The 23677-nt window shown below is 34.7% G+C and overlaps 1 protein-coding gene across 1 annotated transcript in view; it reads left to right on the top strand.

Annotated features, from left to right (window-relative positions):
• Positions 1–20411, top strand: part of UBA6 (ubiquitin like modifier activating enzyme 6) — a 91963-nt gene extending 71552 nt beyond the window's left edge. The window contains exons 21-33 of the mRNA XM_036266471.1: positions 1181–1270; positions 1383–1463; positions 2225–2353; positions 4161–4212; positions 4298–4361; positions 5902–5971; positions 7564–7635; positions 11520–11637; positions 12747–12940; positions 13733–13860; positions 14770–14857; positions 15097–15191; positions 19411–20411. Of these exons, the coding sequence (XP_036122364.1) occupies positions 1181–1270; positions 1383–1463; positions 2225–2353; positions 4161–4212; positions 4298–4361; positions 5902–5971; positions 7564–7635; positions 11520–11637; positions 12747–12940; positions 13733–13860; positions 14770–14857; positions 15097–15191; positions 19411–19546 (1317 nt within the window). The 3' untranslated portion in view covers positions 19547–20411. The remainder of the gene's footprint in view (positions 1–1180; positions 1271–1382; positions 1464–2224; positions 2354–4160; positions 4213–4297; positions 4362–5901; positions 5972–7563; positions 7636–11519; positions 11638–12746; positions 12941–13732; positions 13861–14769; positions 14858–15096; positions 15192–19410) is intronic.
• The last annotated feature ends 3266 nt before the right edge of the window (positions 20412–23677 follow it).

Genomic DNA, 23677 nt, shown 5'->3' with positions numbered 1-23677 from the left:
GTAACTCACAAAATCTTAGGGACCAAGCAATTATATGTATTTTTTTTTCATAAATGACATATAGATATAACTTTTTTAACCCTCACAAGTAATCTTGAGATACTGACAAAGTTGAAAACCACTGACCTAAGAAATAATAGAGGCCTTAGAATTTAAAGATCAACCAAAATCGTAAAATTGAAAAAAAAATATTTTTTTACAAATGTAAATTTCCCTATATTCGATGAAAATTTTTGGTTTAGTAATATTTCAACATTTTTATAAAATTTGCTTCCCCATTTACTCTCATGAAATCAGAAGTTTATATAATAAAAACATTATAGTAGACAAATTGGTTAGTTTAATTCGAAGGAAATTAGATGGAGGAAATCATGATATGTTGGGTGTCGTACTGGAAATTTTTTAAAGTAGAGAATACTATAAAATTCCAAAAGTTCCCTTGATTCACTTGTTCTAAATCTTTTCCTAACTTGTTCTGTATTCTCTGACTTCATACTCAAAATTTTAATACTCCCCGGCTTACTTCTTTGGCTTATATTTCATGGTATTTCAGAAATCAAGAAACTAAAATATAAATCTCCAAGTGAAAAGACACGAAGTGAGTCATTTTACATTGGATAAACCAGTAAGTGTAGGCCAAATGTACCCTAGGATATGGATTTTTTCAATGGTTTCTTTTTACATGAGACAACATAAGCATTTGCCATTTATTTTACACACTTTCTACTAGAAACTGTACTGAGCACCAAGGATGTATTCATGCTCCTCAGTTTTTTTCTCCATGGAGAAACTCATGGTATGCTGAACTATATTGGGAATTCTTGAATTACTTTTCATAATAGGAAGTGGTATAGTTTTAAATGTAACCTTGATTCTTGGAGGAGAAAAATTAGTCATGTGTGGTGATCTGCCATGAGTACTACATGGTGCCAAATGAGTGTACAGATAGAAGTGATAGTAAAATTCATGTTTATTGTTACATTGCTATTAACAAGTAGATAAATGTCAAAAGAATCTATTTGTTCTCTTAGTGCCTAGAATAGAGAAGATATAAAAATGTTGGATTTATTTTATTTTGAATTTTATTTTCTTAATGGTCTTAAAACATTCAAGTAAATTCAGACAATAAAAAATTGTCGTTGCTTGTCTTAACTGTCTGTTATCACATTTTATAAATTAGCGGGATCCCCCAGAAGAGGAAATACCATTTTGTACTCTAAAATCTTTTCCATCTACTATTGAACATACTATACAGTGGGCAAGAGATAAGGTAATAAAGATCTTTTTTTTAAGGATTTTTTTTTTTCATAGTAGAAAATAAGATATTTCCAACTTTCAGTTAGACTTCTCTTTGTAACGTTTTCCCCTCTTTTCCATAATAGTTTGAAAGTTCCTTTTCCCACAAGCCTTCATTATTTAACAAATTTTGGCAAACCTATTCATCTGCAGAAGAAGTCTTACAGGTAAAAATACAAACAACACTTTATGTAATCTTATTTTCAAGTTCCCTGCAAATGGTTTGTTTTACCCTCTTAAAAAGGGCACTAAAGGGCCCTGGCTGGTTTGGCTCAGCGACTAGAGCATCGGCCTGCGGTCCAGAGAGACCCGGGTTCAGTTCCTGGTAAGGGCAGTACCTTGGTTGCCGTTTGTCCCCGGCCCTGGTTGGGTTGTGCGGGTGGCGGCCACTCGATGTGTCCCTTTCACATCATTGTTTCTCTCTCTCTCTCTCTCTCTCTCTCTCTCTCTCTCTCTTCCCCTCCCACTCTATCTGAACAAAAAAATGGAAAAATGTCCTTGAGTGAGGATTAAAAGGGGGCAGGGGGGGCTAAAGGGATGATTATTGTTTGTAGTAAGTACAAGTAATATCTCAGACTTATTGTTCTCATGGTGAGGACACATTTTCTTACTTTTCTTTAATCCTATACTAAAAATGCCAGCTTTTTAGTATAAAACATTATTCTTTGTACTTCTTTTAGTAGGTACATATATAGTACTAATAGCTAGCAAGACATGAGAATAATTTTGGAACAGGAAACTTTAGAGTTAAAATTTTATGTGCTATTTTTTCCTGTTTCCCCTCCGAAACAGAAAAGAAGCGGGGAGAGAAGGCAGAAAGAAATAAAGAGCATAAGATGACACTTCAAACTTTGGCTAATACTTCCTGGGGTGGGGGATGGAGGGAGATTAATTACAAATGCACTTGTTTTGTTTTCTCTCATTCTAGAAGCTACAAACTGGACACAGTTTAGAAGGCTCTTTTCAAGTTATTAAGTTACTAAGCAGAAGACCTAGAAATTGGCCCCAGTGTGTAGAATTAGCAAGATTAAAGTTTGAAAAATATTTTAACCATAAGGTAAGTATGCATTATAAAACATTAAGAAGAGATCTGACCTTGGCTTATTTAATTACTACCAAATTAATTTCATTGACCTGAAATGTCTACTCTTTCTTTTGGAAAGCTTTTCAGAAATAAGTAGTAAATTAAGTGAGAGCAAGTTCTGGGCAAACAACTAATTTCTCTCTGAGTGTTACTGATTAAACAGTGTGTTTAAACTTCACTCATTGACTTGGGAGTTATATATTTGACTGATCCTTCTCTTTCTATGTGCAAAATGGGTTTTACAAAGATATTTCTTCTGGAGTTTAAGGAGTACATTTAATCAGTTATCTGAAAGCAGTTTGTTTTTCAGAGTAAAGCAAGAGACTGAAAAAATAGAGAGATTCTGTCAAATTTTGCACTTTTTCCTCCCCCTTCCTATCTGATAATCATATTTTGTGTGTATTTCTTCACTTGTAAAATGGAGATAATAAATCGGTACCTAATTCATAAGTTAGTGATGAGGCTCACATCAGTTAATTCATGTAAAGCATTTAGAACAGAACCTGGCCCATAAATACTAAATATTTGTTGTTATTCTTACCTCTAGTAACTTCAGTTGCTAGAATGTGTCCTGCACTCTCTGTTTAGTCTCCTCTCTTTAGGCTTTTACCTATTGGAATATACATTAAGTTCACCTTTTTTAAAAAGTTTCTTTGTTACACTTATCCCTGACTTTCACTTTCCTCTTGGCTCTGCTTCTTGGAAAAAGTGGTATACTCATCTTTGCCAAGTCCTCATCCAGTAAAATGTGTCTTCTGTTCCCATTGTTATTCATATTATTCTTACCATGAAAATCTCAAGAACTGTTAGCCCTTATCTTTTGTAAGTCTTTTTATACATTTTTATTATGGAAAAATTGATAGCAATAGAAATGTAGAAAAATAATGCAATGAACTCCCATATAATCCTCATGTCTGTCGTTAAAGTTTAACAATGATCAACTCATAGATAATCTTGTTTTCATCTATAACTCCACCCATTATACCCTTCCCCAGATGGTTTTGAGGCAAAAAAAAAAATCTCAAATGCATCATTCTAACAATATAATATATATTTTACTGGTTTAATTTTCATTTTAATGATTAGCTCTTTGAAAGTAGCAGGATAATGCTGTTAACCTAAAAATTAAAGGCCAAATTGAGAGGCAATAAGCATTTAGATACCCAAAAGAAGAGCTATTTTGGAAGCACTGATTCAGGCGGAAACTAGAATAGTGTTCCAATAAGAAGGTAAAAGCAAGGGGGTATTCATGAGAAGGAGAAGGGGGGAAATTACATGAATAGAAGGGAGGATTTTTTTTTATGGGTCTTAATACTCTAAAGAAGGAATTTCTATAGATACAGATACCAGCATAAAATTGCTAATTTTAAACACTGACTTTAATTTTCAGTCTAGTTGTCATAATGCTTTTCTGTTAGCTTTGCAAATAGTTGTTTGGAATACAGTGCTGCCTTAGACCCAGTCCATTGGTAATTTCACCCAGTTTTACCATTGCAAAGGTTTGAAGGTTAAGACTTGTAAGGCAGTTCCTTTGGGATGGCCACTCAGACTCCATTTTGAAGTGACTTCATTTACATTATTTTTTATAATGACAAACTGTAAGTGTTAATTTAAAAGTAATAATAGAAGTTGTTCCAGGTATTGTGCTGGCGGGGGTGGCGGGTATAGAGGGTTAGTGACAGAATCCAGAATGGAAAGATGGAGTACAACAGTAGCCAGAAGACTTCACTGTATAACTTTTTGTGTTTTAATTTTTTTTTAACTTTGTTTTTTTCTTTAGGCTCTTCAGCTTCTTCATTGTTTTCCTCTGGATACTCGATTAAGAGACGGCAGTAAGTACAACTATGTTAAAAGAAAGTTTAATGTAACTTATTACTGGCTGCCTCCATTTAAAATAATATTTGTATCTTTTATTAGATTTGTTTTGGCAATCACCAAAGAGGCCTCCTCGTCCAATAAAATTTGATTTCAATGAACCTTTGTAAGTATTTATGTCCTGATATATATGCGATTTTTTTGTAAATCTTTAACTGTATAAAAGTGGAAATTTCACACTTTTTAATGTTTTTGTTTGTTTGTTTGTTTGTTTGTTTGTTTGTTTTTGTGGTACGTGCCCCTAGCAGGAACAGAACCCGGGACTCTCTGGTCCACAGGCCGATGCTCAACCACTGAGCCAAACTGGCCAGGGCCACACTTTTTAATGTTAAATAGTCTGGCCAGCCAAGCCAATCACAACTCTTCTTTCCACACAATCTGTTTATTTACTCTCTGTGGTAAATAACCTCATTATTTTTATCTTTTCTAAAGTGAAACCAAAATGTCACCTCTTTAACTTTATAAAAAGTAAAGTGACAGCAGGTGTTTTCTGTTTAATGTACCTAGTATATAAGAAACTTAAGTTATTTGAAGGTAAAAATGATTAGTGCTAAATATCTCCCTAAATAATCTCTAATTAATTTTTTAAATATGTTTTTATTGATTTTTTAGAAAGAGAGGAAGGGAGAGAGAGAGAGAGACACATCGATGTGAGAGAAAAACATAGATCGTTTGCCTCCTGCACACCCCCTACTGAGAATCAAGCCCCCATCCCAGGCATGTGCCCTGACCGGGAATCAAACTGGGACCTCTCAGTCCATGGGATGACACTTAATCCACTGAGCCACAGCGGCTGGGCTAAAGTTAATTTTCAGAGGAGTTGGTCTTTGAATAAATTTCTATATACCTATTCATATGAGATACTTTATTTATACATATGTGTATGTGTGTATAAGTTAAACGCTTAGCTTGTAAGCCTTTTATGCTTAGTTTTTCAACTGGTGCTTATTTTAGGCGTCCACTCACCTAATGCTGACTGCATCTTCTATCAAACTTACCTTTCTTTGTTTTTAAACTCATTTGCTTAGTTTGAACCCAATATACAGTTTTTAAAACCAAATGTATAATTTTTTTAAGAATTAAAGTGAATTTTCTTTCACTAGTTAAATTTTTTTTCTGGTCATTCATATCTCCAAAGTAATCATGATCACTACCTAAATATCAGTGCTTATGAGGATAAACATCTGATGTTTTCTCTCTCTACTTCTGCAATGCTTAGGCCTAGACCAGAATGTCACTGCCTAATTATTAAAAAATAATCCTATAACAAAAATTCTGTGGTTATTTTTTTTTTTTAATCCTCACCCGAGGACATTTTCCCATTTTTTGTTCAGATAAAGTGGGAGGGGGAGAGAGGAAGAGAGAGAGAGAGAGAGAAACATCGACATGAAAGGTACACATTGAGTGGCTGCCACCCACACGACCCAACCAGGACCGGGGACAAACTGCAACCAAGGTACGTGCCCTTAGTGGGAAGCAAACCCGGTACTCTGGTCCACAGGCCGATGCTATAACCGCTGAACCAAACCAGCCAGGGCCTGTGGTTATTTCTCATCAGCACTTTAAAGGCTGTAGTTTCTGATTAATTAGACATCTTATTTGAAACTATACCATTCACACTTTGTTTTACTTTTTTAATTTCAAAGGCACTTCAGTTTCCTTCTGAATGCTGCAAAATTATATGCTACAATCTACTGCATTCCATTTACAAAAGAGGTAAGTATTTTTTAAGCATTATCAAATGATACAAAACCAGGCTAGAATTAGATGGCTTATCAGCTAATTGCATCATCAAAATGTGTTTATATATTATGAAAATTGTTCTTTAATATAAATGTCTTATTTTGTTGTCCATACTGACATAGCAAAAGCTAAAATCTCATTGCAGCATTACTAAGTAGAAGAAAGTCAATTTTTCTAAGTTTAAGCAGTGAAACAAATATTTATTTATAAAACCAGTCTTAACTTTATTTTTAAAACATAACCTATTAACTTTAATTAGATTTACTCTGAAAACCTAAAGAGAACTATTTTATAGCAAATTTAAAATATTTCATAGAGAGCCCTGGCCAGTTTGGCTCAGAGGTTAGAGCGTCGGCCTGCGGTTCAGAGAGACCCGGGTTCGGTTCCCGCTAAGGGCACGTAATTTGGTTGCAGTTTGTCCCCGGCCCTGGTTGGTCGTGCGGGTGGCAGCCACTCGATGTGTCCCTTCACGTCGATGTTTCTCTCTCTCTCTCCCTTCCTCTCTCTCCCTCCCACTCTATCTGTACAAAAAATGGAAAAATGTCCTCGGGTGAGGATAAAAAAATAATATATATATATATATTTCATAGAGATTCTCTTTGTTAACATTTGTTTGACTTATTTTATGATACTTTCTTACATGCTTTTCACTAAATTTGAAAATGCTACCTCATATTGACATTTCTTAACCCTTATCATCATATTTATTCTCTTAGACATTATCTTTCTTGACAAACTCTAAAAGATCTAACACAGTTTTATTTGAGAGACAGGTTTGCATTAGTAAATTTTTATCCACAAATGCATATTTGAGCTAAATAAATTGCTATACTTTTATGTAGGCTGAATGGGGAAATATGAACCAGATTCATAATACTATTTTAGATCCAGATCCTAATGGATCTAGCTATTTTAGATCCAGATGAAAATGCCCATTGTAGATTAATCCTTTTTAGAGTTAATGTACAGTAAAGTATACCGTAAATGTCTGGTAAAAATAGTGGCATATAGTCTAGTATTCTTTTTGTAAAGAGAGGGGTAATTTTTTGATGTGCCATAGATGACCTCAAAAGCAGTTTGTCTCAGTTTTTCCTAAACAGCTTCTTAATAGTAAAAATGGATCTGATAACCTTAAATTTATCTCAGTTCATCTTGAACCATTTAAATATTTTCCTGTTTCGAAAGGTATGAATTTCACTTATTTTATTTATTGAGTATAACTTTATGCAGGGAGCTTTGTAAAACAATGAAGAGATAGTCTCTGATTTTAAAGCACTCAGTCTGGTACAACCAGTCATAAAACTACCTTTATAAAAATTTGTGGAAAAAACTAAGATTTCACATTTCTTGACAAATAAGTAGTTTTTTACACATACCACTTTTACACCAGTACTTATGGTTGATACTTCTATAGAAATAAAGATAAATGCCATAAATGGATGGAGTCTAAATAGTCAAATTGTAAGTTATTCAAATGTAAGGACTTTTTTATAGGATGATTTTAGCTTTAGAATTCAGAACTAAAAGAATAAGTGTGTTGATAAAATTACTTTTTTGAAAAACAGGACATATCAGCAGATGCCCTCTTGAATATTCTTGCCGAAGTAAAGATTCAGGAATTCAAACCTTCCAGAAAGGTATGTTTGGACATTCTGTTATTTAACAAATAATTATTGAACTTTTATGAGTGTCAAATCCCATTCTAAACCTGGAAAATCCTTGCTCTTGTGGAAGTTATATTCTAATAGGCCAGAGGCGGTCTAATTTTTTTTTGAAGCCATTAATTATATAATCTTGTAAATTGGGCATAAGTGCTAAGAAGAAAAAATGAAACAAGGAAAAGAAACAAAGCATGATGGAGCTGGTGACATTTCATATGCGATAAAAGGGGTAAGGCTCTCTGATAAAGGTAAATTTAAGCTGAAGGAAGTAAGAGAGTGAGCCATGCTATTACCTGGTGAAAGAGCAATACAGGCAGCAGGAACAAATGCAGAGAATGACCTCAAAAGACTTTGGAGGCCAGGGTTTTTCTGGAGGAAAATATGTAAGATGAGAATGGTAGACAGTGAGATTAGAGAGGAGGAGTTCTAGTACTGCTTTGTGTTTTATTATGTAATAAACCAGTGGAGAGTTTTAAACAGAGAACACAATCTGACTTATATTTAAAGGATGACTATAACTGTTGTGATAAGAATAATGATATGAGACAAAATAAGGGAAGCAAGAAAAAGTATTAGGTTATAGGCAAAAGATGATGGTGATTTGAATGAAGTAATAGGTAACAGGGAAGTTGTGATAAGGGGCTAGAGTCTGTGTATATTTCTCAGTAGCCCTGACAGGATTTGTAGGGGATTAGAATTGGAGTAAGGCTAAAAGATAAAAGATTGTTACTTTCTTATTTGAAATAAGTAAGCTTAATAGTTCTGAGTAAGGGGGAGAAGATAAAGGAAGCTTGAGCAGAAAATTAAGATGTGAAATGATTGCCCAGGGGAGTGGGAAAGTCACTTAAGTAGAAGATGTAGAGCCCTGGCCGGTTTGGCTCAGCAGTTAAAGCGTCGGCCTGCGGTCCAGAGAGACCCGGGTTTGGTTCCCGCTAAGGGCGCGTACCTCGGTTGCAGTTTGTCCCCGGCCCTGGTTGGTCGTGCGGGTAGCAGCCACTCGATGTGTCCCTTCACGTCGATGTTTCTCTCTCTCTCCCTCCCTCCCGCTCTATCTAAACAAAAAATGGAAAAATGTCCTCGGGTGAGGATAAAAAAAAAAAATCAAAAAAAAAAAAGAAGATGTAGAATTATGAGACAGCACTAAGGATCCACTTAACGTTCATCGACTCAATGTATCCCACAAATGTAGCTGGAGAAAAGGCAATTCTCTGCTTGGGTGCTACTGTACAACAGATGGGAATAGGATATAATAAGGGTTGGGATTTCGCCAGGCAAATATATTGGAATGAGAAAGAGATGGGAAATAATAATAAAAATGGAACATGAAATTTAGGCAGGGTAAATAGGAAAGTTTGGGGTTTTTTCCCGTACACATTCATTATGTACCTTTTCATATGCACTCAGAAAATCATCCAGAAAACAACCTTCTGTTTCCCTTACCCTTTAGTTATACTGAAAAATGTGTAGTAATGCCTGTCTCGCTACAAAATTCAAACAAGAAGTAGTGTGTGCAGTCTTTGCATTTTTATCTTTGGGGGAAAGGAAAACTTGTAGATAGTAGATTTTCTACAAGTAGATGGGTTTGCTGAATAAAATGTTCATGACTTGTATCTTATTAAAAATAAGAGTGTAGAAAGGATAAACGGCAATTCTATATGAAGAAGGTTTCTAGCTCATGTTTTCATGGACAGAACTGCTAGACAGAAGCCAAGGAAACATGCATCAACAACTTTACTAGTATTTATTGTGCTTCAGTATGTTTTCTGGACTGAATTACTCTTTTTTCTGTCAACATTTTGGGGCAATAAATTATCCTTAGCCATCTAGCTGGTTTTAACTGCATTATATAAGCTTTTTTTCCCCCAGAACTGAAAGTAGTTCACACCAAATTTTCAGGGTCTAACACTTCTGCTTAAACCAAAGTATTAACACAACCAAATAAATTAACTAGGCATTATAGTAAACATGTTTCTTCTTCCTTGACTTTTCAATATTTCTTAAATTTATAAAAACATAAGTTAGATGTGTTTTTAAAATAAGAAATAGGCCCGGCTAGTGTGGATCAGTGGTTGAGCATTGACTCATGCACCAAGAGGTCACCAGTTCGATTCCTGGTCCAGGCACACGCCCAGGTTGTGGGCCCAGTGGGAGGCATGCAAGAGGCATCTAGTTGATGGTCTCTCCCATCGATGTTTCTCTCTCTCCCTCTCCCTCACTCTCTCTCTAAAATCAATAAAGGAAAAAATATTTAAGATAAGTAATAGTATTTTTGCCCTGGCCAGTTTAGCTCAGCGGTTGAGCATCGGCCCACAGACCGGAGAGTCCTGGGTTCGGTTCCTGCTAAGGGCACATACCACAAAAAAATAAAATAAAATAAGTAATACTATTTTAATTAGTAATGATGTAGCTAGTTTTTTAGTTTGATAATATTAACTTTACTGCCTTCATGGAATGTACAGTAAGTAATTTCTTAAGGATAAATTACTTGTATATGTTGCCCTGCATCTGTATGAAGAAAGACATATTCTTTGGAAAAGAATTGCTTTTCAGCAATTAACAAATATTTAAAAGATGCCTATATTATATATTTTATACATTTCCTTAGTTTCTTTAAAGACAGAAAAGAGCTCTGCACTAGTTAGAACCATACTTTGTTTTGAAGTAGATTTGTGAGAATCACAAACTCTCTATTATTATTAACTTTATTTTAGCATGGAATTTTAAAGGAGAACCATATAGCCCAGTCAGTGTGGCTTGGTGGATTGAGCATTGCCCTGTGGACTGAGGTCCCAGTTCAATTTCCCATCAGGGCACATGCCTGGGTTTCAGGCTCAATCCCCAGTAGGGGGCGTGCAGGAGGCAGCAGATGGATGTATCTCTCTCACATCAGTGTTTCTATCTCATTCTCTCCCTTCCTCTTTCTCTCCCTTACCTCCCTGTATAAAAAATCAATGAAAATATACTTTTAAATTTTTTTTACTTTTTCTATTTATTTTTTTTATTCTCACCCGAGGACATTTTTCTATTTTTTGTTCAGATAGAATGGGAGGGAGAGAGAGGAAGAGAAAGAGAGAGAAACATCGATGTGAAAGGGACACATCAAGTGGTTGCCACCCACACGACCCATCCAGGGCCAGGGACAAACTGCAACCGAGGTATATGCCCTTAGTGGGCACCAAACCCAGGTCTCTCTTGACCACAGGGAAAATATACTTCTTTTAAAAAAAGAGAACCATATAAATTCAGATCTCACAAGCTATTTAGTAAATATTTTTAACACCCACTATGAACAAATTTGTTTTAGATATATGTACTGAGATTCTCTCAGTGAACAAGGTAAAAGATTCCTGAAATAAAGGGTTCTCATAGAGTTTAGATGTCAATGTTAGGAGACAGATAATAAAGAAAACATATATAAATAACATAATATTGCCTCCTAGTGGAAGGTATAAAATAAATTGCACCATAATGATTAAAAATCTGATTAGCCCTGGCCGGTTTGGCTCAGCGGTTAGAGCGTCGGCCTGCGGTCCAGAGAGACCCGGGTTCGGTTCCCGCTAAGGGCGCGTACCTCGGTTGCAGTTAGTCCCCGGTCCTGGTTGGTTGTGCGGGTGGCAGCCACTCGATGTGTCCCTTTCACATTGATGTTTCTCTCTCTCTCTCTCTTCCTCTCTCTCCCTCCCACTCTATCTGTACAAAAAATGGAAAAATGTCCTCGGGTGAGGATAAAAAAAAAAATCTGATTAAACTAGATAGGTGGAGTATTTTCTCTTGTGACTTATTTGATAGAACAGGTGTGTTGACCAAACTTAGAAACAGTATGTGATAACATTAATGAACATACATACATATATTTAAAGGCTGTTCAAACAGATGAAACAGCACGGAAACCAGACAATGTTCCCATTAGCAGTGAAGATGAGAGGAATGCTATATTTCAACTAGAAAAGGCTATTTCATCCAGTGAAGCTACCACAAGTAAGAGCAAATCTTTATTAAAATGTTTTGAATTTGGAGGGATTTTTGTTTTTTCTAAGTTCTGTACCCAAAAACTATGGGATTAAACAATAGCGATAATAATAGTTGATTTCACTGTTCATCTTAAACTGTGACTGAATTAATAATTTTCTCCACCATTGCCCTACTCTCAAAAGCTCAGATGTAAATTTGCTTTGTTATTGTTCTGATTGTTTTAGTCCTTCAGATTCTATCATGATTCCTTTTTAACTTAATGAGCAAAGAATTAAGTCCTTTTGGGGCTAACCTTTAGACAAATCCAGTTAAGTCACTTTAGGATAAGAAAACATATTTTTTTCCCTTGGCTTCTTAGTCTTCATAATTACACACAGGGAATTCAAACTGATCGATATACACCTTTGGTCTTAAATATAGGGAAATATAGGGAAACTGAACATTTACTTCCTTAAAAACAGAGCCACTAGTTCATGTTTTTAGACCGATCACCATCTTTCTATTACAAAAATCAGCAGTTCTCAAACTTTTTGATTTTATGCACAGACCAGTAAAATGCAGGCAAAACAACCTGAATTTAGCCAACTGCTTATTTTACAAATAAAAAGTAGTTATCTTAGTTTATTCATTATAGTTCTGGAGAAAAACATACTTTCTCATTTCATCACAGATCAAACTACATTTATCTCCAAAATGATTTTGGGAACCAGTGATTTAGAAATCTTTTTAAAAGTTACATATTTTTATTTGACCAACTTACCCTATTCATAGTTAGTAGAGGTCAAATGTTTCAGAGTAGTTTTTTTTTTCCAAATTAACGTGCGAATAATACCCAATGTTATACTGTAAACCACTTACAAGCAGGTGTGGTTCATGACTTTCTTATTTTTTCTATCTTTTTGAAAGTTTTTTATAATATAGAAACTTTGCTTATATAAAAGCCATTATTTTTATGTCATTCAGTATCTGCATTTCATGCATTTTCTTATACATTTCAGTCATTCAAAAATATCAACACAAAGGAATCTATGAGAGTAGTGAACCCAGATGCTTTTTACCTACTAAAACCTTTACCACTCACTAAGAAACTTTATTTTTCTGGTTGTTATGATCAGAAGACCTTCAGATGACAGTCCTTTCATTTGAAAAAGATGATGATGGTAATGGACACATAGATTTCATCACAGCTGCATCAAATCTTCGTGCCAAAATGTATAGCATTGAACCAGCTGACCGTTTCAAAACAAAGCGCATAGCCGGTAAAATTATACCTGCTATAGCAACATCCACTGCTGCAGTTTCTGGTTTGGTGAGTTTATTATTTTTTCAATGAAAATACTGCTTTTTCATTGCCTCTTTCTTGTTTTTCCCATTATACTACCTCCAACCATTCACCAGAGATCTTAGGGGAGGGGGATACATATTGACCTTATAATTTAAAATTTCAAGGTATGTTTTTAAATAATCTGCATTATGAGGTTTTACAGGTATAAAAACATTTTAAAATAGAAAATAAGCTCTGTCAGGATAGTCTAATTTTTCTTACAGGCTCTAATCCTCTTAATAATGTTTGTGTCCTCCATACAAAGCAGATGCTTTTTTTCTTGAATTAAATGAACTGCTTTTGGATTTTAGTTCTTTGCCTTAAAAAATATGTAATTCCTGTTTGTGATTCAGGTTTCTTACAAGTTAATCTGTCCATAATGATTCAGAATCTTTAGGATAAACCTAGTTATTACACTATACTAGAGTGTTATTCTTAGAAGCTATGTAACTGTCTCCCCCTATATTTAATGTTTTTGGACTATTGCTTTTTGATTAGCTGTCTGCTTTCAAAGTAGGAAGATTACCTGATCAAGTTAATATTTTTTTAATAACTTTGTTCACCACATATACAACAGGTAGAGAGTTTGAAAGTATAAAATGTGCTAAAACTGGAGAGACTTGTAAGAAATTTATATTACTCCAGTCCAATAGTTGATTTTACTCCTTACAGAGAAATTCTTGAGAAGAATTTAGGAAAATTAAATAGAGGTAACTAAAGTCATGAGTAATCTTAGGCTTTTTATATAATCAGTTCACCTTTTTTTTTTAAATCTAGGTTGCATTGGAGATGATCAAAGTAGCTGGTGGCTATCCCTTTGAAGCTTACAAAAATTGTTTCCTTAACTTAGCCATTCCAATTATAGTGTTTACAGAAACATCTGAAGTAAGAAAAACTGAAATCAGGTATGAACAAAGGTCTATTTCTCTTACATAATGAGAATGAAATAAAATTTTTACCTTTCAGTAAGGAAAAATATTAGCTTTACATTTTCTTTTTTTCTAAATGCATAAATTTTTGCCATTAAGACCAGGTGAAAACTTTATCTTCATGAAGTATTTGTGACTAAACTAGCCATAGATCTCTCACAACACTTAATCTGTCACACTGTTTAAAAGCATTGTACTGTCTTATGGTTTCATATATCTAAGTCAGATGAATTAGAAGATATTTTAGTGTCTGACTAATGGATCATGCGATTTAGAATCTAGTTCCAAAAGCTATATGATAAAGCAAAGCACTTGCCCTGGACCTTCATTTTTTGCTTTTCAGATTGGCAACAACCAAAAATTTGAAAACACCTATCTTGGCAAGAGTGTGAGAAAGCACTCCCATATATTACTGATGAGAGTATAACATAGTGAAACCCATAATGAAGGAAATGTAACACTATACTTCAAATTTGCAGATATATTTACATTTATTTCAAATGTATGTACAAGATACTCATTTTGGCATTGTTTATCCAACATAGCCAAAGTTGGAGCAAAGTGTTCAGTAGTAGGACACTAGAACATCCACACAGTGGAACTCATGCAGGTGTTTAAAAAGAGAGAGAGGGAGAGAACTCTCTCACTAAGACATACTGTTTATTATGAGACACTAGAAGGATCAACAGGAACTGATAAAAGTGGTTACCTGTATGGTACGTTGGGGAAGTAATGTTAGTGAATATTTCAGAAGTTGTATTTTCCCTTTTTTCTCCTACATTAATATCTAGCTAAATTACAAATAAGGGACTTCTGGGGCTTTTTTGTTATTACTAAAGGGAAGAAAACTAAAATTTTTTTGTTTTGAATATTTTTCTACAACAGAAATGGAATATCATTTACAATTTGGGACAGATGGACTATACATGGAAAAGAAGATTTCACCCTCTTGGATTTCATAAATGCAGTCAAAGTGAGATACTTAGTTGCTTTGAGTCTGTTATTTTTTTATACATCAGTTGCTTTGAGTTTACTTTTTATATATTAGTCTCTCTGAGTCTTAATTTTTATACATAATTTCATGGGAGGTTTTTATAAATTTTACTTAACCCAAATTTATTTATTCTCTTTTTATTGGTTATAAAACATTGTCACCCAAAACTTTATGTTGGAGCTTTGATTACTGTTTCTTTTTTGGATATTCACTTTCAGGAGAAATATGGAATTGAGCCAACAATGGTGGTACAGGGCGTCAAAATGCTTTATGTTCCTATAATGCCTGGTCATGCAAAAAGATTGAAATTAACGTAAGTATCACACTATGCAAAGAGTCAAGGAATTGAAACTCAATATACTGGATGCACACTGGAAAATTAAATATAGAGGTTATAAAAGTTCAGTTAAAAGTATATGATTTAGTCTGGCTGGTGTGGCTCAGTGGTTCAGTGTCGACCCATACACCAAGAGGTTGCCAGTTCTATTCCCGGTCAGGACACACACCCAGGTTGTGGGCTTGATCCCCAGTGGGGGACATACAGGAGGCAGCCAATCAATGTTTCTATCTCCCTCTCCCTTTCACTTCCTCTCTCTCTAAAAAAAAAAAATCAATAAAGGAAAAAATATATATATTTTTTTAAAGTATGTGATTTACTTCTAATTGCAGTGAAAAAGACCGTGAATCTGCCAAGCTCAGTAGGCTATCTGTCAAGAGATTCAAAAGATTATAATACCCTTGTGAATTTATTGTAGTTCAGAGTTACCTTTTCATCCAATAGACTTAGAATCCTGACTTGGTCCATACACCAAGTGAAAATAGATCCACCTCTCTTGTGGAAACACATAATGACAAGAATATGAGACTGAAGAATAAAACAAAAATGCTTAATTGTTATGTTCCTCCATTCAACAGATTTCTTTTTAGGAGTGTCTATGTGCCTAGTACTTTTATAAGCATTAGGATATAGCAATGAGCTAAGCCAAGTCCCTGTCCTACTTGGTGAGTTTGCATAACAACTAGACAAGTATGTCAAATAGTGTTAAGAGCTATGGAGAAAGAAGTAGGGGGTAAATTGCTATATTGTATTGAGTAGTCTAGGTATTCCCTCTGCTTGGCATAGGGAATACCTGATAAGGTGGAATTTCAACAGAGACCTAAAGAAAGAAAGGAAGCAAAAAAAAGCCAGTCCTTACAGTGGCCTGCAAGGCCCTAATTGTCTGTTCCCAGTAACTCTAAGTTCCTTTCATAATTATCTCCTCTTACTCACAAAATTCTAGCTATACTGGTCTCCTTCCTTTTCTTTGAACACTCCAGTCAAGCTCCAGCATGAGACCTTTGCTCTAGTTGTTTCCTGAGATAGCAGCCTGGCTAACTCTCACCTCTGGTTATTTGTAACTGACCCTATTAAATAGTGCATTCTATCAGCTACCCTCTCCTAGCATGCCCAATCTCCTTTGCTCTGCCTATTCTCTTACATACAACTTATCACTGACTTGTAGCTACTATATATATATTTTTTAATGTTTATTATTAATTTCCTGTCTCCCCCTAGGACCTAGACCATTAGCTTCATAAGGGGTAGGAATCTTTATTTACACGGATATATTTTGGGCACTTAGAACAATGCCTGGCACAAAATAGATTTTAATAAATATTTGTCAAGAATAAATTTCTGCATGATGGTACTGTAACAGATAAGTCAGCTTTAGCTGTGATTATCAGTTAATGAGATTATTCGCTATTTTTATTATTATAGTCCAATCTTAATTATCTATACTTCAGAAACAAAATTTCTATTATATTAGCTAAGGCATTAATGTGGCATATATTGTTTTTTTCATTTGGATACCTAAGTATCTTTTGAATAAAGAGTAGTCTTTAGAATTCTGTTATTGTATACTACCTAGATGAGATTGGAATGTTTGGTCCTGAAGTGCATTAACTAGTAAAATTTAAATTTGCTGTGAATAATTCACAAAAATGCTTTATAGAATTGGCTAATATTTGTAACCTCCATCATGATATGTTTTATGAATGATAGTTCTCATTTTATTACATCATTTATTTAGCAGATAACTTACGGAGAACCTTTGAAGTGGCTTGGCTTCAGAAAGACCTGGGTTCACATCCTTTCTCAGCTATGTAATTGTTTTGTCACATGGAGTCGTAGCTTATTGAACTTTTTTGAAATTTAATTTTCTATCCACATATAGTGCATGCCCATAGCTATTGAACACTAAAATAGTAATGGCTAGTAATGTAATGGCAAGTAAAAAAAATATTCTACAAATGTTACTCCTTTAATATTTTGTCATCATACATCTTTATCAAATAGCCCTTACTCTCAAGGAGTTCACAGTCTAAGGGAAAGTGATGTGGTAATTAGTAATTAAAATGTACTTGAATAATTATTATAATAAAGGTTTTCATAGAGTACTATGGGTACTACTAAATCAGACCTTCAGCTTAGGGTAGAATTTATTTGGGCTACCTTTGAAAATGAATTATATCAGGCAAAAGCAATAGTTTGTGCAAAGGCATGCAGCTGATAATAACAAGCATACATGATCTATTTGGGAAATCAAGTATTTTGGGTTTTTTTGTTTTGTTTTGTTTTGTTTTTTTATCCTCACTGGAGGACATTTTTCCATTTTTTGTTCAGATAGAGTGGGAGGGAAAGAGAGGGAGAGAGAGAGAGAAACATCGACGTGAAAGGGACACATCGAGTGGCTGCCACCCGCACAACCCAACCAGGGCCGGGGACAAACTGCAACCGAGGTACGTGCCCTTAGCGGGAACCGAACCCGGGTCTCTCCGGACCACAGGCCAACACTCCAACTGCTGAGCCAAACCGGCCAGGGCGGGAAATCAAGTATTTTGAATTGACTTAAGGATGAGGTGATAAGAATAAGTGGTGGAAAGAATGAAAATTATATATGGGACAGAATATCTTTGTAAAATGGGAAAAGGTACTACTGAAGATTAAAGATTTTATAGTTCACAGCCTGGCATGAGATAGGATATGACAGATAATATTAGGCAAGAGAATAACATCAGATTTACATTTAAGAGAATTCTGGCAGCAAAGTAAATTGGAGGTAGAAGAGAAACAAGACAGTTGTCTAGAAGCTAATGCAGTAATATGGTATATAGATAATGACTTAATTTAAGATAATAGCAGTGACAGTAGCAAAAACAATGGGGTGGGATTTTTTTTTTTTTCCCCAGAAATTTCTTTTTAATCCTCAAGGATTATATTTTTTTTAATCCTCATTCAAGGATAATTTTTTATTTATCTTCAGATGGAGTGGGAGGGAGGGAGAGAGAGAAACATCGGTGTGAGAGGGACACATTGACTGGTTGCCTCCCACGTGACCCCGACCAGGGCTGGGGATGAACTGCAACCGCGGTATGTGCCCTTGACTGGAATCAAACCCTTGACTCATTGGTCTATGGGCCAGTGCTCTAACCACTGAGTAAACCCGGCCAGGGCATCAATTTTTTTTTTTTCATCAATTATTTTTTTAATTACACTTTACATTCTGCATTATATAACAGTGGTTATATAATCATATGCTTTACAAAGTGATCCCCCCTATATTTTAAATACCCACCCTGGCCCCATAGATAGTTATTACAATATTATTGACTATATTCCCTAGGCTATAATTTGCATGCCTGTGACTATTTTGTAACTACCAATTTGTCTACGTAATTTTTTGATATGTAGGATAAACATAGGATATAAGCAAAAGGTGAAACTTAAGAATGTGTTTTACATTGATGTTTCTAGCTTGCATTGGAAGATTTAAATCTTGTTTGCTTTTTACTCTTTACAGAGATGTACTTGAGAAGAATTTATGATTTCTCTAAACTTTATAGGAGGTATAGGAGAATTTGTTTTTTGAAATCACTGCTTTCGAGCCCTGGCTGGTTTGGCTCAGCGGTTAGAGCGTCAGCCTGCGGTCCTGAGAGACCCGGGTTCGGTTCCCGCTAAGGGCGCGTACCTCGGTTGCAGTTTGTCCCCCGCCCTGGTCGGTTGTGCGGGTAGCAGCCACTCGATGTGTTCCTTTCACATCGATGTTTCTCTCTCTCTCTCTCTCTCTCTCTCTCTCTCTCTCTCTCTCTCTCTCTCTTCCTCTCTCTCCCTCCCACTCTATCTGAACAAAAAATGGAAAAATGTCCTCGGGTGAGGATAAAAAATAAAAAAAAAGAAAGAAATCATTGCTTTCGAAACGCATTTTGGGTTTTTTGTATTCTTTTGTGTGTTAGGGGATTTGAATAAATGGTTTATATTCTTTACCACTAACAGTAGTAATCCAAACTGATTCATTGTTAGGTAAATGAATGTCTTGAGTTTAGAGCTTTTAGTAACACACACACACACACACACGAAAGCAGATTAATTATTAGGTTATTAGGGTTAAAAATAACCTAGATAGACGTCCAGATTCTCTGGACATTGTTAGTCAGCAAATCACTCATTTTAGGAATTTACTAAATTTTTTGTCTTTGGTTAATTTTCATAGAATGCATAAACTTGTGAAACCTTCAACTGAAAAGAAATATGTGGATCTTACTGTGTCATTTGCCCCAGACACTGATGGAGATGAAGATTTACCTGGACCTCCAGTAAGATACTACTTTAGTCATGACACTGATTAACAGAAGTTGTCTTAAATTTGCTCCAGGACTTGTTGATTTTGGAAAGAGTGCACTTAATTCAGAAGCTGGAAAATCAGCTTCTTTACTATGGATTTCTCTTTGAGGAAGCCTTAATTTAAAGGAAATATCATTAGAAACTGCACTGAAGAATTGCAAAAGATTGTGGAGCATAGAATACACTTGTCTAGTGCTTCATACGTGGATTTGATCACAAGCAACTTTGAATTGGATGCCATTTTATAATGCTTACAACAAATTTGTGTATTAACCTTTCTGGATGAATAGAAGGAAAAAATATATATCCATGACCAGAAGAGATGAAAGATCAAGAAAGTGAAAGTAACAAATGCAGCTATCCAAAAAGTTTATTCCTGTTTTAATAATTTCTTAGTTGTTTAGTATTTGAGGCCCATTTTTCCATACAAATAGTGTCAGGTACCTTAACCTCTCATGATAAGGCTTTGACTTTAACACCAGTGGAAAGCAGAGGGATGGTAGTGGTGGATGAAAAGTAGACATTTTAAGTTGTACAGTTGCAGTTTACTATCTTGTTACCTCTACTAGTTTAACCAGAATTTGTTATATCACTATCTCCCAAAAATCAGAATCTTTGTTGATAACATCAGTGTTGTAAGCCATGAGCAGTAGGTCAGATGACACATGTTAACTTGGACTAAATGTTAACAGTATTATATGGACTCTGACAGCCCTCTTAGAGAATCCATGAATGTGAACACATAAATGTGGCTAATGGTTTGATTCTTCAATATGCCTCCTAATGTGGCCATTTTATTTATTTGGAACTCTAGACCTAATTGTCATAGTATATAATAAAATTAAAAGGTTTTGTGAAGGGGGTGTTTTTTAGAAATAGATAAAAACTAGAAATTAAAAAATTACCACTTTTTGAGTTTTGGATTTTTCTCTTCCAGCAACCTAATGGACAGAAAAAAATAATTTAATATTTTATTTTAAAGAGAAACGTATTATTTTATTCTGTGTTCCCAGAAAGGGAGTTGATGAAAATAAAACTTTATTTTTTTAGGTCTTTGTGTATAGAAACTTTCTGTTTTCTGATATGAACTGTTGCAGATGTTCATATAAGTGCTTTCATTAAAATGACGTGTAAAGTGTCCTCAACGGTATAAATTCAATGAAAACAGCAAGTGTTTCTTTTCTAAGACTGTCGTGTGTGTTCTAAAGCAAACTTAACCACCAGAAGTCATTCCCTCTAGCTGCTTTTCTTCTGCTCTCCTGTTCAGACGATTAATAGGTATTTTAATAAATTAAAAACTAAGTTCACATCAGTATTACTCCAGTTTGGTATATTTTTATACCCTCTACTTAACTGTCCTTTTATTTTATTTACAAATACTTTAAATAACTCTGTCAACCAGCTTTACTGTTTTATTCTTTTATAAAAGTATTATCTAGTTGAGCAAATAAATTTCTTTAGTAGTAGAAGGTGAATTTGTATGGTTAACAAATAGATAATCTGTGCATTGGGAGGTGGAGAGAAGTGGACAGGATGAATTTAGAGGAGATGACTGTCTTTGAAATAAGCAATTTCTGGCTCCCCATATCCTACCCTCTCCCACTGTGCATATTAGAAATATAATGCTTAAAATTAATGTTACTTAAAATTGAATCCAGGAACATCAGAGTTCTATGGCTTGGAACTTTATAGGCTAGGAGTAATAAAAGGACTTTTCTATAAGAAGCCCCTTTTCCTACTTTTATTTTGTTTGTGCTCCATGATAGTAATTGATATTTTCCAGCTGGCCATTCTCTAAGTCAACTATGATTTAATAGCTTGCTTATCATTTTATGTAAATCTCCAAATCTTTTTGAAAGTAAATTTAGAACCATGCTATCAGTTCTTATTTATAGAGATCAGTGCTTCAGCAGATACAAACAAAATTAAAAGAGATGAAATTCGCCCTGGCCAGTTTGGCTCAGCGGTTAGAGCGTCGACCTGCGGTCCCGAGAGGCCCAGGTTAGGTTCCCGCTAAGGGCGCGTACCTCGGTTGCAGTTTGTCCCCGGCCCTGGTTGGTCGTGCGGGTGGCAGCCACTCGATGTGTCCCTTTCGCATCGATGTTTTTCTCTCTCTCTCTCTGTTCCTGTCTCTCCCTCCCACTGTACCAGAACAAAAAAGGAAAAATGTCCTCGGGTGAGGATAAAAAAATAAAAATTAAAAAAAAAGAGATGAAATTCATTTTGTCATTTTTTTTTTTTTCCTGTAGATAATGGTTATTTCCATTAATTTCTTCTGTTTAGTTCTACTAAGCTGGAAAGCCAAGGTGATTTTAATGATAATTTTTTCATTCTGTTTCTTGTTTTTTCTGTACTATGAGATTACTGTTGATGATTGCAATGCCAGGTGCAAAAATTAATGATTTGATTTTGTATGGTACCACTGAGTAATTTTTTTACTTATTAAAAATAAGTTAAGAAATTTGACAACATTTTTGTAAATCCTGTTTCATAGTTGAGACTCCAGTTTTACTATTTATTTTGTGGGTAATGTTACTTTTTTGTTTCCTAATTTTCAAGTTTTGCAGTTATAGAGATACAACAGTCACTGGATGTGAAGGGATATTACTTTAAAGTGTTTTTGTCTCCTGGAAATTCTGTTAAAACAATGGGGGGTAAATGGTGGTGACCATGTGAAATGTTGAAGATCTGCTAAATCCCAGACTATTAGGTGCAAATTTCTAATGTCCATTTTGGAGTTCAAAGCAGTTATGTTAACTCATCTATAAGTTCCTTTAAATTGTCCCAAAGGTAGAACTTGGAAATAGATCTGTATCTTTGTTTAAGTCCACTATTTTATAATTAGTAAAATTAAGATAGAAAGAAAATTGTTTTCTTGATAATTTGAGGGAAAACCTGTGACCTAATAATTCAACCATAATGAATATTATAAAAAATTTATCGTAAACATAAATATATAACTATTTAGTATACAATCATTAGGTGTGAGTATGGCTGTTTTACCATTAACAAATTTAACAGGAAACAGATCTTGGAGATCACAGTAAGTAATGAATAGGTCATTTGTGTTTATTTTTCTCTTGCCATGTCCTAGCTTTGTTTTTTGTTTTTTCAATCGAGAAACAAATGTTCAAAAATTATATTTAAAAGTACATAAAGTATAAATATACAGTTGAAGGAACCATTTTAAGGTAAATACTTATATAACCAGCTTTCAAATCAATAGAACATTGACAGCAGCCAAGAAACTCCCTTTGTAGTTTCTTCCCAATCACAACCAGCTTCCCTGTACATATCTCCTGACAATAATACTACCCTTCCTTCTGTGATAACTATGTCTTTGTTTTTATTTTAATGTTCCCACCTATATATGTACTTAAACAGTGCCATTTACTTTTTAATGGTTTTGTACTTTATGTAAATAGAATCATACTGTATTGTTCTGTGGCTGCTGCTTTAATTGAGCAAGGGATTCATCCATGTTGTTGCCTGCAACTATACTTCATTCATCATCATTGTTCTATAATTTACCTTTGCATTAACATACCACAATTTATTTATTCATTCTATTGACTGCAGACAATCCTGATGTTTTTAGTTTGGGGCAAGCACAGTTTCCCAATGAACACTATTATGTATCTCCCAGGCAAGTAAGGTATAACCTAGGAATGGAATTGCTTGGTCATAGGGTATTCATAGCTTAAATCTTATGAGATAATAACAGTTTTTCCTGAGCAGCAGAGATGTTCTGTTTCTCAGTTGTGCATACATGAAACACAGTTTATTCTTGTCTTATTACTTATTAATTATTGTATGATTTTTCCATATGAACTGTAACCTACTTGCCCCACTCTGTATATGTATGCATCTGTTTCTGAATTTTGTTGTTTCTTTTCTGTACTTGTCCTTGTATACTATCCTCAACACTGTAGCTGATGTATTGTTTTTGATATTTGGCAGAACTACTCCTCCCGGATAGTTGCTCTGTAAGAGTGTCTTGGTTATTCTTAGCCCTTTGTATTTTCAGTTCTCAAATTTCTATTTGTAAATATGAAAATCTGTCACTCTTGCAGTTTCCAATTGTCTTGTTATAATTTTCAGTCTTTTAGCTACCTGAACATGAAAAGCATTATTTT

The sequence above is a fragment of the Molossus molossus genome, unplaced genomic scaffold, assembly GCF_014108415.1.
Source record: "Molossus molossus isolate mMolMol1 unplaced genomic scaffold, mMolMol1.p scaffold_m16_p_1, whole genome shotgun sequence".
In the NCBI taxonomy this organism is placed as follows: domain Eukaryota; kingdom Metazoa; phylum Chordata; class Mammalia; order Chiroptera; family Molossidae; genus Molossus; species Molossus molossus.
This window is presented reverse-complemented; position numbering and strand designations above follow the sequence as displayed.